The 15,191-nt window shown below is 42.2% G+C and overlaps 1 protein-coding gene across 1 annotated transcript; it reads right to left on the minus strand.

Annotated features, from left to right (window-relative positions):
* Positions 1–1,315: 1,315 nt before the first annotated feature.
* Positions 1,316–3,636, minus strand: POU3F4 (POU class 3 homeobox 4). The gene has a single exon (XM_030576527.1). It carries the CDS (start codon positions 3,584–3,586, stop codon positions 2,501–2,503), a length of 1,086 nt encoding a protein of 361 aa, XP_030432387.1. The 5' UTR covers positions 3,587–3,636; the 3' UTR covers positions 1,316–2,500.
* Between the last annotated feature and the right edge of the window lie 11,555 nt (positions 3,637–15,191).

The raw sequence follows: 15,191 nt of genomic DNA on the forward strand, positions 1-15,191 counted from the left end.
CCTCCATATTGCACCATCAAGTCCAAACCACCCCAGCCAGGCAGCGGCCCTCCGGAGAGCCAAGCGCTGCTCAGGCTGCAGAACTCCGCGAACGGGCTGACCAGACCTTCCCGAAAGGAGACAAGAGGGGACAAGAAACCCGCTGAGCTGGGTTCAGGGAGATGCTAGCAGATTTGTGCCTATTGCCCAGGGCGGGGAGAGTTCAAAAACATCTCGGCTTTTCAGTGAATCGCCTCTCATAAGCTTTGGGGGGCCTGAAATTTTGGGATCGCTATTAAACACCAAACGGAAGATTAAATGATCATAATCAACAGGGTCTAAAATGAGACAAAGGCCGGAGCTGTGGTTTGTTTTAAATGTCCCAGTTTATACACCACGCAAATAACGCAACATTTTTTTTGTAAAAATGTTTATTTAAACCTTTTTTTTTTACAACAATAAAATATTGCGTCAATATAAACCCCTGGACTAAAACTGGTCGACCATCAAACATTACAGCGAATCGTGTATTTTTAATTTTTTACACCCATTTCGGCTTCTGGAAACCATTTTTTTAAACATAACGCGGAATTTATTGAAAATAAATAATCGTTGGCAACGGCAATAGGCAATTTTGAATAAAATAGTTGAAAAAAGCAACCTTTAATGAAAATAGCGTTTATTATACATCCGTTACTAAATGAATAAACTAAATGATCTGTCTTTAAATTAATAACTTCCAAAAAACGTGTAATATACAAAACTGTACAGGTATAAAGTTGGCAGAAATAGTCAGGTCCTCGGTGTCGAGATTTTAGCGTTTACTGAAAAATACTTGAAAAATATAAATGTCAAAATGAAAATCTTAATGCTGGGGGAGTGGATGGGTGGGGGGAATCCGGGGAGCGCGGTAATGCAATTTGCTAATATAGCTGCAGCTTCAGGGATGCAAAGCAGCAGTGTCAACATGGGCCTTCCGTCCTAGCTACCAGTATGTCTCCCCCTCCCAGAACTCAGCCAAAAGCTGCGAGATGCAGGGCTGGCTTGCCTCTGGTAATATGGATGTGCGTGTGGGTCTCCAGATAGCGAGCTGTGTGTGCGAGTGTATAAATAACACAATATTATATACACACGCGCACAACCAGGCGAGAGTATCCCGCCTTTATAGAGACAGCCATTATACAGTGTGTTTGGATCAATATTTGTGTATTGTGTGTGTTTATAATGTGTGATTTTTTTCCGTGTGTGTGTAGCTGGATCTATACACAGTCTGTATACAGTCACACATATATAGTATGTATATACATATTTACACACATACATACATACTACATATCTGTGTACACACACACACAGTACATCTCCACTGAAGGCTGGGAAGAAGGGGAGGATACAGCATTGCTGCTTCATATGCCAGAAAAAATGGTTACACTTTTTTAGCATTTTTATTCACTTGCCTTTTCTGTTTGTTAATTTTTTTAATAAAAAGCTTTTCAACAAATCCAGCATTTCCCTGTGAGACGAAAATAAGCTCAGCATGAAACAAAGGCGGTCATTTCCCCGAAATTCATTGAGACACCTCAGAATCCCTCTCTAATATCGAAACAAAAATACAGAGAAACTGATTTCTGAAGCCAAAGCGCAGAATTATTAAGGTGTTTTACTACAGACCTTCGCAGTCTGCTGCTGATCAGAAGCCCAACACGTTTTCAGAAAAAAAAAAAAAAAGAAGGGACAAATCCTTTATTTTAGCTGCAGTGCTTAATTTCAGATCTCTTTTTTTTCCCCTCCGTGGAGGCGTGACAGGGAGTCGGGGGATTTATTTCAGAATTTCAATCTGAACCATTTCGTGGTTTTAGGAAGTTATTTGAAAAGAAGGAAAAGCTGCAACAAATCAGTCTGTTATTCTTCACAACGTGCAAGCGGCAGTCAGCTGCGTTACAGTCAAGGGAGGCACAGCTTCCTGCCTTTGGGGTGCAGAAGGGGGACCCCACTCCTCTCGTATGGAATTTGGGGGAATGAGGGGAAGCGAAGGGAATTACCCCTTCTCCCCACTACGGTAACAGTGATATGCCCAATACATGGAGCGGGGGGGAATGATGACTGATCAATTCGGTACAAATTATGCCACAAATATTGTGTACAGTTTGTAGTAAAACACCTCAGCCATTTAAAAACGCTATATAAGTCTTTAAAAATGCAAAACTAGTCTATTGTAAAACAGATTCACCTGAAATACAGCTGATATAACCAAGGCGCTGGAAGGTTATTCATAGGCACACATCTGTCTTTATTTTTTTTTCTTCCTAGTGGAGACCGAAAACAAACCTTGTTTGATAGTAAACAATATGCACTGATCAGCGAAAAGGTTTGAGAGAAAATATTGCCCAGGCGGAAGAGCAGGAGGCCCCGTGCTCTAAGTCTTCGAGTATTTGTTTTTGTTTCCTCTTTAAGCATAAGTTAAAACCCTCTTAGAAAATCCGCGCTGTTCCCAGTCCTGTCTGCGAGCAGAGCCCTATAGTCAAAGATCATGGCAGGATGTGTCTGTTTTCACGTTATGAGAATAAACCTCATGCTGCTGCTGATCCCCTGGTGGAGTCATTCTTTTCTCTTTTTGTCTTCTGTTACAAAACCAGACACGCACCACTTCTTTCTCTAACTGCAGGCTGTCTGCCAAGGAGGAGATCTCTTGGGCTGCAGGTTTGGGACATTTAAGAAAATGAGTTTCCAAAACCCCTTTGACACTCACCTCTATCGAGGTTCTCTTCTTTCTTTTCCTGCCTTGGGCTGCTATTTTGTCAATACTAGTCGGGCTGCCGGTAGATGAATCTGCCTCTTCCAGCCACTTGTTTAGCAGCGGTTTCAGTTTGCACATGTTCTTAAAGCTGAGCTGCAGAGCCTCAAACCTGCAGATAGTAGTCTGAGAGAAAACATTGCCATAGAGAGTCCCTAGTGCTAAGCCAACGTCTGCTTGAGTGAATCCCAACTTGATTCTCCTTTGTTTGAACTGCTTTGCAAACTGTTCCAACTCATCTGATGTCGGCGTCTCCTCGTCAGAGTGATCCTGACAGTGATGGGAGCCTATATCTCCATGATCTGCGGTGTCCCTCAGCACTGGGTGCAAGCTTTGGGTAGTGGCGGAGGCAGGAGGTGGTGTTAGCCCCCCATGGTCCAACATGCCACTGACTGTGAAGCCCGGTTGCGAGTAGACATTAATAGGCTGTCCACTGGAGGTTATCGATGAGTTATGAGCTGGACTGGCTCCCCATGCGTTGGGATGATTTGTATGGGGCGAGTGGTGAGACACATGAGGCGACCTGTGATGGATGATTGCGCCAAGCTGGAGATCTTCTCTTCCTGGCTTCACGTCTTGCTGGTCGAGGGGGCTCGTCGCTAGCGTGGAGGACCACGGGGTCCCATCACTGAGGCTGGTCACCCAGTGGTGTCCGAGAGGATGCCCATTGCTAGGAACTCCCTGTAAGTAGTCACTTTGGAGAAGTTTCTGAGGGTTTCTGAAAGGACTCCCTTGCTGCATGCCCGCGGAGTCTGCATGGACTAAGGAGCTGGAACTGAGAATGCTGTAGGGATTAGAGGCAGCTGTGGCCATGGCTGGTGTAGATCCCCTACTAGTTATAATGTGGCAAAGGGAGCAGCTTCAGCCTTTGACATCTACCAGACAAGGGAGCCAAATCAGCAACCACTGAGTTATTGGCAGCGCTGCTGGCCAATGACAGCATTTCATCTGTCGGGAAGCTTTGGCTGCGCCAATGAGGGGTGAAGAGGCAGGTCGGGCTGTCCAAATTAGGTTTGCGAAACCCAGGAGTTAAAGTGAGTCTGAAGCAGGAAGTGAATCAATCTTTAGGCTCCATTGGTTGCTGCTAGCTGGCTGTCCACGGGTCATTTGTTTAACTCTTTCTTCACTGCATGCCAAGATTTGTTTTTAAAATCTTATGAGAGGGGTGGGGGGGGGGGATGACAGAGCATGGTTTAAATTTGTAGTGATTAATTCCAGGTACAGCAAAAACCAGAGGTTAAATGCCGGCATCGAAGACTAACAATCTATCCTTAGCACAGTTTATACGGACTCTCCAATCCGTCCAGCATTGTAAATGCAACATGAAGGTAATTGTGAGATGATAAACTATAGATTCATATAAACAAAAACACCCCCCCCACACACACAAACAAAACACTTATACAACCCCCCTCAGACACCTAAAAGCCACCACATCTCAATCTTTACGTTTAAGGTACATATCCAATAATCAGGAAAATTAATGAATATACCCTCGCCCTAAAATAGGATTTAAAAACGAGTTAAAGGGAATATTTCCTAGAGGACAGAGCTTTATTACAAATTTATGTTTTTATTTTGTTGTTTGTTAACCAACGGTCAAACTCTTCCCTGATTTAAATACTAATCTTACAAGCTAGTAATATCATTAAGTTATTCTCAAGTTTACCTCCCGGATCGTCTGGTCAATTGGGGTCCTTGCTTTTATCCCTATTACATGTCATTTCATATCAGCAGTTCGACAACTTCTAAATCCCACAGACACTAAGCACTCCTTCTAGGACGACACACTTCTGCAAGGCTCCAAAAGATGTACAATATACTTCCTCTTTCCGGATAATTTAGTTCACTGGGATGCGTTTTGTCCAGCTAGGAAATAAAAAGGTGCTTTCCAATATTTGTTTAAATAAATTATAATGATTTCTCGTCTCCATCAAAATTTGAAATAGAATAAGAAATTAATGAGGTGTATCTTCACTAAACACTATCCTAGGTATATGAATTTTATGTTGTTCAGTGCAAGAAAGAAAAGGGAAATATATTTTGGTAACCAGGCAAAACAATGAGAATGTGAGAGAGAATGGGAAATGTTAAATTTCCTCTCAAATTCAATTTCAAATCATCTGTAAGTTAGGGTGGGGGGGGAAAACATTGTGTTTCATGCTTCCTCTTTCAAATGTTCTGCTAAGGAATAGAGTTAGACAAATCTGGGTATTTCAGATTTCTTGTAGTGCTCAAGCAGAGAAAATTAAACACCTAATACCTTAGAAAATCTCTGAAGTTAAAAAATGACCTTTCCTTGCATAATTTTGGAGGTAACCTAGCTGCGTAATTATATTTGCACTTACAGAAGACTGCATCAGAGTTCCCTTATTGGTTTGAAATTCCATTAAATATATTGCAAGAGCTCCTAGGTTAAGCTTGATTTAAATTTGCATACATTTTCATATATTTAGCAGAAATAAAAGAAGGCTTGCAGCTACCAGAAAGTCATTAAGGCATTAGTTTCTCTGAGAAGACAGATCTGGAGAAAATTCAAGAAAATGAATCTCTTTCTCTCTATATATATATAAACAGGTGAGCTTTCCTCTGATTCCTTTATAGCTAAGCAACATTAGTTTCCTCATAATAATAATAATTAATAATTTCTCATCGAAGCCTAAACCAGCACATCTGATATTTGTAAATTTGAATGTAATTATTAAAAAGATGCATGTGGTAAGTTGTTTGAAATAGATTTCGACATTTCTAAAAAATAAGTTATGGAGAAAGATGCTCATTTCCTCTGTGTTTTCTACCGAATTAGGAATGTGCTTTTACCTAAAGGCAATAGTATTCTTGCATTGATGGTGCTCCATTTTCACGGTTTTCGCCGCTTTTAACCTAGACGTTTATTCTATTGTATTTATTTGTTTATTTTGAGGCCACTTTTGCAGCGAAGTGGGGTCCCTGCCCCCTTTGAGAGTTGCGGAGGTGGTGGTGACTGCCTCTGAAATCAAACTTCGGGAAACTTTTCAGGTGCAGGGGAGGCGGCTCGCTTGGAAAGGCGTTGGAAAGCATGTTGTGAAGGGTCAGTTGAGAGGTCAGAAGATGAAAAATGTCTCTGCAAAAGAGAACGATAGCCCCTTTGCCCATTTCAAAGCGACATTTCTGACGGCACAATTCCTAGTCACACTCCAGCCATTCAGACTGCGGTTGATCATATGTATGGAAAGATATCAAAATAGACTACACAAGCCTTTTAACATAAATATTACCGGTGCCTGATGCTTGGTGGTGGGAGAGAACTAACAGTATGTTATAAATGTAACTCAATTGTTTAAAATGAATTTGCACTCTAGAGTCTAAAATATTTTTTCCAGCCCCTCTGCTCTTGAAAATGAATGTTCAGATGAGCCATTTAATGAAAGTAGAGACTTTAACGGGGAAATAAAACCCTGAATATCAGATTTTAATATTTTTTAAAATGTAACCAAGCCAGAAGCCAGCGCCATAACAGTGGGCTCCTGCTAGACTCTGATCTCGCCTATAGGAGAATATGCTTTATTTTAAAGTCTTTTTATCTGCATATAGTTAAATCTTCTTGCTGTTCTAACTAATCTGCTGGAGAGGGTTTCTTTAGCTCTTTCCTGTCAGTCTAACTTCCCAAGTGTAACAGATGCCGCTCTCAAGCGGTCCTTTCTGCTGCTTTTCTTTATTCAGCCTCGCATATTTCTCCCCATGATCTGGGTTTCCATAGAGAGAGGAATAAAAGGGGGACCATGGCCACAAATCCCCTGTCCCATGCAGAATAAAAGAGCCTTATTCAATAGACGACCCCGTCTGGACATGGGAGAAAAATAAGTACATGCAAAGCTACTGTTGCAAGAATTTGTAACTTATTTTTCATAGACTGAGACCCATTAAAGTAATAAAAGTTTCTGGGTCTGGACTCTGCTCTTCAGCTGTTTGGCTAGAGATGCCTTTTCACTCGGAAGATCCATGTTTACCCAACATATAACTAGATTTAATATATATTTTTTCTGCTAAATCTCTGCCATGAATAACAATAGCTCAAGAAGCCTGCCGTCCTTGGGAAGCTAGAAGTCGCTATAGAGAGAAACCACCATTGAAGCAGAGGAGCTGTTATTGTGTCGAGTCCCCACATTTTCCAAAGTAAAAGGCAGGACAGTTGAGTTTCTCAGGTCACCTCAGTACATGGCTCAAACTTACTTTCTGGTGGTTGTTGGGCTGACTGCGGTACCAGCCAACAAAGCGTTAAATCAAAGTCTGCAGGGCGAGTGGATTTGCAACTCCTTGTTCTTGTGGGCATTTGTAATAAAGCTCGTCGTGGGCGCCTCAAACTTACTTTCTGGTGGTTGTTGGGCTGACTGCGGTACCAGCCAACAAAGCGTTAAATCAAAGTCTGCAGGGCGAGTGGATTTGCAACTCCTTGTTCTTGTGGGCATTTGTAATAAAGCTCGTCGTGGGCGCCTCTGTTAGAGAAGAGGAATGGCTCGCCAAAGCCAGGAAACACAGGTTTCCCTTGAAGAAGCTGTTACTGTAAAACAATGCTTGTGTGTGTGTGTTATAGCTGTGTCTATAGACACATGTATACAGTATATTCGCTGACAGGAGCTATCCAAGGCGTATTGAAACTGGGTTTATTATCCTGGCAAAATTTGATTCTGTTTTAGAGACGTTGCCATTATTCATCTGCAGGGGGAAAAGTGGTCTAGAAGGGGGTTCGTTTTGATTGTGTTTAATACAGCATGAAGCTCCAGGCGGTAAGCTCTGGCTTGGGGTCGTGACCCCTACATTGAAAACTTCACCTTCAACACAAGTTCACTTTAGAGACAGTTCGAGTTAGATTGGACTTGGTGGGAACAAGTTTACATTTCAAAACAGAATCAGTCATAACGGGGCCTGGGGGATGGGAGGGACAAGTAAACTGTTTCTTAACGCAGGAGTGAAGTTTTGTAATTGTGTGCACTGAGGCTCGTGTTAAACCTTCTCTCACCGGATGGATAGCTGAAAAAAGCCCTGTCTGCACGGGGGAAGGTAAGGAGGAAAAGGACAATTTACAGAGTATTACCAGAAATTAGCCAATACCAACACAAGCCCACTTAGTTCCCTTTTGGGGTCTCTGTTGGCTGTTCTGGAACGTGAGTAAATGCTGTGCTAGGAGGGAGACAGAGCATAGTGCGATCTCAGCACCACAGCCAGGCGAAGGACAGATACTGCAAATTAAAATATTCCTAATGTAAGTTTTAACGCAACCCCCTCCCCAAATCTCTAGGAACACGAGCCCTTCAGTAATAGCCCCAGCACTAACGGAGCACTGTTGTGGTGGGGGTTGGTTCTGCATTATGGACAGAGGATGGGGAGGGACAATAAAGCAAGTCACTGGCAGAGAAAATCACAAGGTAAAGAACATTTGTATTTTAACCGCTGCATTCTCCAAATCGGTTTCATGCGACTCCTCGCCTCTCTGTTCGAGTCACCTTTTATTTTCACTGGTCCATTGTTAATGTCTGAAAAAATGTACTTGCCGGCAAAAAGAAAACGTGTTCATCTGTGCACCGTCACGTCTTGTGAAAGTCACTGAGATTTTGAGCTTTGGTTAATTTGTAGCAGATATTGCAGCCAACATTTGGTTAATTTGCCATTTGGCTAGAAAAGATTCTGGAAAATCTCTCTAGAGTGCAAATGTTAACAATAGAACCTGTTTTGCCTTTTATTACAATCAGAGCATTTTAACGTCGGGTTTGTTGTTCTTAATCCAGAAATATGGGTGGTAAAAGAAGACCCAGATTTTTCTGGCTGAAATCCTAAAATGTTTGTGAGGCTCCGGTACACAGTATTTTGAAGTGGGCGGATCATTTTCTCAGACGTCTGTAAATCGGTTATTTAACTCTACATCAGTTTTTAAGGTCACGTAAAGAATCGCGTAGAGATTTTTTAAGGTCACACAGAGCTGCACACAATTGCAGTCCCCTTCCCCTCTACGTATGCACTTTTCTTATACTGTGGTAATTAGAATATGTATGTGTGTGTTTGTGATGATTTCATAGTTAACTGGGATTCTGAGATTTTTTCTAACGTGTGTTCAACACACCTTCCAAACCTATGTAAGTCATCAATTTCGATCTTTTCTTAGCAGTGTAAATGTGTAGGCAATAATTGCCATATACACTTAAAGAAACAGAAACTAATTCAGTCTCAAATTCAAAAGCCACGTTGTGCATATTTTAAAAATAATTAAAATTCAATTCCTTTATAAACAGATTTCTGTTCAGGAATGCTTGCAACAAAATGGATTGGATATGAAAATGCACTAAATGGTATACTATTTAACCTCTGCTGACTAATGGGATATCGAAGACAAATAGCTCTCTTCCTCGGATGACAAATACCTGTATTTGTGTTTATTAGCTCTCCGAATAATTTCAATTTGATTTTTTTTTGACTGTGCATTTCTCCAGCTTTATCACTCCGCGTGCACATACATGATTCAAGGGTACTGATGATCCAGAGACCTATGTGTCTCTTGCAATTTTGGAAGTACTTCGTCATTCTGAGGATAATATATATTTATTGTCCAGTTGATTATTTTTTTCTGGAAGTGGAAATGTTTATAGTCCAACAGGAAGTTTATTCACTGTTACATGTGCCTTGGCGCAATCAATCCCGAAATGAGAATTGAACGTTCAAACCATATGAAGTACCTAAAAGGTATTTTTTTACCTAAACTGCATCCACAAGATGTGCGTTTTATTTAAAAAAATGTAGAGGGATGAGCCGTTGCTTGGTCATCTTAGACGTTTCCTTTGCAGCTGAATGTTTTTAGACCTGTCCCATGCAGCTGAATGTTTTGCGGCAGCCTTGGTTGTTGCTTGTGTTAGTGGTTGTACGTTCACGTGTTTGGGATGCGCAGAGACTAGCATGAATCTGCCTTTAGCAAGAAACATGGCAATGAATCGGTGGAGAGAAGAGAGGCTGCAGGACCAAAACAAAGATTTCATACAAGTGACAAATGAGAAGGTAGCAGAGACATCCACGGCAAGCTCAGAGCTGTGTCTGTTTCCGGAGGGCAAGGCACTCACAACCTGTTGGATGGGAAGGGGGTTCGGGGAATTGGGGGCCATTCCTTAGATGGATTCCGGTTTATAACGGGTCCTTTGCAAACCCTACAAGGGGCGAGCTGGCGAGCAGCGCGTGGGGGCAAAAGAAGGGTGAAACTTCTAAGCTTCTGGTGCAACTACTGGGCAAAGGGCAGTGTACATGGTGGGGGTGACTTGCAATGGGTTGTGCCTAGTGCCCGCAGCGCCTAGCTGCAGTAGCACAACACAGGCACCGGCTGCGCTTCCTTGCACCAGCCCAGCCTGCAAGAGCGGCCGGTGCATGTCACCGTTTCCCCAGCACGGAGCCCCCTCTCCGTCCCGTTTCCCTGAGGGCCGCCGCTCCCCCATTCCCACTGACCAAGCGCTGCCCAGCTCCGTGCAGCCGGGAGGGAAAGGGCAGCAGCTTCGCGCGAACGCTGCTCTGAATGGGAGAAGCCCTCGGCGTAACGCGCCCGCATTTCCTATGGAGCCTGCGGCCACGAACGGGTTAATCCTGGTCCCGTCCAGGGCAGCGGTGTCCAGCCTTTGAGTTTAACCCACCTAATCTTCATGAAAGGAGCAATTTTCTTTCCTTGAACAACAAAGGGCACCAGTAAAACCCTGAGCTGCTGCAAACAGAACTGGTTGGCGATTTTAATAGAGCAAGATGATGCGCTGAAATGCAAATCTAGCAAGACTTCAGCCAACTGGAGAGAGACTTTTCTTTCCAGATTTCCAGTTTCTGTTACAGCCTCTGGATTTTTATTTGCCACTGAGCTCTGATTAAATCCAATCAAGTTTTCATTGCTCTCCCCTTTAAAATGAGAATCATAGAGCCGAGATGTACAGTACACTCCTATACGTAGGGGATACAGAGATGGACATATTGATCTCTCTAGTCTTGCTTTTCACTGTCTCTTCATCCAGCTAATCGATCAGAGTGTGCACATATGGGGTGAATCTATGTGTATATAAGATATAACATCTAGGCCAAGTGCATCTCTACAATTCTCTATAATACACTTAGAAAGGGGAAATTAGATTTAATAAACATTTGGAAACAAATTCATCCTAGCAAATGCAAAGCAGGTTGAATAATAAGTTGTACGCCAAAGGGCAAATGAAAATGCAGAAGGATGAATAGATATGAGGTGAAAAAATTCAGTCTCTTCGCTGCTGAGGTTACAGGTTTGTAAATGTTATTGTTCCTTATGTGAAAAATAAAAATGTCTAAATCCCTGACTGGAAAAGAAGAAGGTAAGTAGGCGAATAAACACTGGAGATAAGACTCTTCGTCAGCATCATAGGTGGGAATTGGCTCTTCAAAGGCCTTTCTCTCAAGGAATGATTGCCCCTTATGAAATATAGCCCAGCCTATTTGCTAATTGGATCGAACCCATTGGCACGTTGGAAACAATTGGTACCAAGTGTTTCTCTCTCCTGCCTCGCAAAAATGTGAAGAAGAAAAACCCAGTTCCGTGGGACCCTTTCAGGAATGTCCCCCTTCTAGTAACCTCAGCATGAATTTGGGGCTGTGAAGCGAGTAGTTTTTGCCGTGCTTGGGAATTAAAACCCGGAAGAACAGAAAATGCACTCTGCAAACTTTTAATGAAATTACTGGCGTTATCGATTTGATTTTTATTGGGCCTCAGACGTTTTAAAGAATGTCCCTGGCGGTGGAGAGGGAGAGGGGAACAAAGCTGTCTGACCTCTCTTGGACACTGAATTATTTCATATTTTAGAAAATAAACTGCGTATATTAAAAAAAAATCTTAGCGATAAGGCGTCTCATTTGGAGGTTTGGGGACAATCTAAGAAAGTTTGTGATTTATAGAGGGAGATACTACAGGAACAGTTTTATAGGCCTTAGAAATTCATCTGCAAATAAGATCTAGCATTCAGCTAAGAGTTATTCGAATAGAAAACCAGCATAATCTCTGCTATGCGCATTAAGTGAGGTACCAGTCTGTTGTCGGGTGTTTTTAGGATTACTTTTGCAGGTCATTATCTATAACTTTTGCAAACGTCACCAGTAAGCGATGCCTGTGAAATTCCATACAACTGCTACCTTTCCAGGCTATCACAGAGGAGAGAGGGCTTCTAAACCAATCTTTCTAGCCTGCAGCTACACTCGGACGCTACAGTTTTAAAGATCAATGTCCAAGTATTTTTGTTTGCTCCCTCTGCAAACTGTTTAGAAATTACTAGTAGTGGGTAAGTAAATTGCAAGTAAACCTAGTGAATTAGGATGATTCTCTATCAGTTTAATTTATGTTTTATAGTTAGTTTAGCCTTCTGATTTGATTGCCTTAGTAATGTGAATTGCCTACAGCTGCTGATGATACAGCTTTAATTCTGTTTTAAAGGTCATGTAAACATGTGCCTGTAGCATAAGGAATGCAAATTCAATTCCCTTTTAATGCTTCCTCACATTCACTTCACAGCCTTCACCTAGAAAATTAGCCGGATTTAATATAAAACTGTTTAATGTTATGATTTCATTAAAATCCTCGTTCAATGCTCTTCTCTTCCCTTTTCAGGCAAAGGGCAGCTAAGTCTGCCTGCGCCTTTCGCTGCGTCGCTTACGACATGCCTCACGCAGCACGAACAGAAAGCCACATATCGGCTCAGATCAATTTATCTTTCAGTTCCTTTACTAATAAAGACTCGACTTCATATTAAGCTTTGTTTGGCTGTAGGCAAACAGCATACCCATAGAACTAGAGAATCCAGCAACACTGCAAATTACTGTCACAAGAGAGCCAGAGAATTATGCAGGTGTACATTGATTGTACGCAGTTTGTTTCTAGACTATCGTAATGAAAGTTTAGTCTTGGGAAGTGAGTGTAACAAAAATTTGATTTCGAATGAGGCTGACTTGACAGTGGGGCCCGTAGTCTTTCCAAGTTGGTATGACGAGAAGCTGCGTAAAGATCCCAAGGTGATAGGCTTACATACAAAATACCTGTGTCTTGAAGACAGATCTTTTCAAATTAATTTTTAAACACCGTGAACCCCGAGTTCATGCCAGTTTGCGTCATTGTACTGCACTGAAAACTTTTACAAAAGTTTTTTAATTTAATTTTTCTTTTTTTCTTAAGAGGCTGCGTACGTTAGGCGTCGTCGTCTGTAAAGAGATACCAAGTACCTAGTCTCCTTTTTACAGCCCCCTCATCTTCTCCGCTATCCGGAGAGACTGGGAGGGAAAGGGAAAAATGGGTCTTTGCTTTAAAAAAAAATTTTGTGTGTGGGGGGATGTTTTTCCCTCCCACATCATCTTTACAGAAGAATATTGCTCTGGCTTTGTGGTACCTGCTTGCCAAGCAATATTAAGACTGGAGGGCTCCATTCATCGTTAACCCCTTGTCAGGGGGTTGTAACTGAGTCAGGTACGTTTTCGGCTGGCTAAAGCTTTGGTAAAACTCAGCTCAACCGCCTGCCCCATTGTAGCTTTTTATAAAAATAAACTGCTTTGTCCAATTTCAAGTCCCGAGCGTTACCAACCCGCCCTCCTGCCCTCGAATGTCAGTACATACGGGGCCCTTCTGTGCGCCTCTGAAATAGCTTCTTACTTAAAGGACGTTTGGGAAGAGATGAACCCTCACTGTGGGATGATCTTTTCATACTTTGCACCCACATTCAATAGCCAACTTGTTACATGTAGGAAAGTGGCTTCTGTGCATAGGCACAGTTTCGTGAGGATTCTTACTAGCTACGTTTTAAAAATGGTCTCTTGACATGATAGTTCCAGTAGCATTAACTATTTTAAGTGCCTAGTGTCTGTCATCTCTGACTCTGACAGTTTGACTTTCATTTCTGGGATTTCTTTCTCTTTAAAATGCCCTTGAAAAACAAAGGAAATCAACACGTTGATTGGCTCAGATTAAGAGGCGCAGGTTCTTCAAAGTTAATATTGATACTTTCTTTGATTGTATCTAGGTATCAGAAGGATGCACCCCACCATATGGTATATCCCACAGTACCAGGAACAAAGGGAGCCAAATTTTACCCTTACGCCCCTCTAAATCCGGACTCGCTCCGCTGGAGTCTATGGAGTTGCTCCGAATTTACATAGGCAAAACTCCGAGAGCAGAGTCTCACCATTGCGTTGTGTTGCCCCTGTGTCACAACCTCAATGTTACTTCTTTGTATTTTTTTTTGTTTCATAGTGCAAGTGATCTTATGGGGGCCTTTCCCATGAAAGGAATAGCCCCCCACCCCCAAGAGGTGTCTATTCTGAGCTATAGATGTCTCCCAGGCTCGAGATTTTCCCAGAGCAGCAGAACTGATTCCTCCCCTGCCTACTCTCGCTTCTTTAGTGGCCTGTGCACTAGTCATTCTCTTCTCACTACTGGCCTTGATTTCGGGGTGCGGATTATAGCCGCATTCCCATGGTGGCCTCACACCATCCGGATCAGATTTAGGAGCGAACCCCCTCTCCCCCAAACCCCACCACAATAAATACAATCAACCAGGAGAGGTGGCTTGAAGCGACACAGAGCGCTCCTGAGCTGCATGATTATCACCTGACTGCTGCCTGTGTGCTATTGATGTCACTTATTCACATGACTCCGCAGCTAGAGGTGTCGATTTCAATGTAGGTACATATTTTCCTTTGATGGGAGGATCAGTTCCATTACACTGTCAGAAAGCCACAGAGATACCAATCCCTTTTGGATATTAGAGATTTCACGAATGCTCCATATGCACCAGAAACGAACACTGTGTGTGTGTGATGGGACTCAGGGAAACACTTGACCTCAAGTAGCAAGAGTAAATGTATGGTAAAAGTGCAAAAGAAAACAACTTCCCACGTGGGGGGGTCACACTCCTTTGGGGTATGCTGCTGTCCAAGCTCAGGATAACTCATTGTCACTTATTTTAAATAAATCAGAAATTACCTGTAGTCCTAAAAACAAACCTGACTGCCCTTTATAGCATTGAACTGTTAGTTATCTGTCATTAAATCCCCTTCCAGTTGGTTTTGACAATTTTACATTTATCTGCAGTTCCCACATAGATAAGGACAGTATTTCATGTCTATCTCCTTCACTGGAATGAATGATTTTCACAAAACCTTAATTCTTGTAGTAACACCTCATTGGTGATTCTATTAATGTTGCACACCTCATTAAAGAGCTCCAAACACAAGGAAGTTTAAATGACTTTATTAAATTAAAAACAGCATAGAAAATTACCCATGGTGCTCTCATCAAATAATTACTGTAAACTATATACATACAGTGTGGGATTCTTTTAACAAATCTATTCATGGAAAGTGGAGAGATTCATAGATTCCAAGGCCAGACAGGATCATTGTGATCCTCTAGTCTGGC

The sequence above is a fragment of the Gopherus evgoodei genome, chromosome 9 (genome assembly GCF_007399415.2).
Source record: "Gopherus evgoodei ecotype Sinaloan lineage chromosome 9, rGopEvg1_v1.p, whole genome shotgun sequence".
NCBI lineage: Eukaryota > Metazoa > Chordata > Testudines > Testudinidae > Gopherus > Gopherus evgoodei.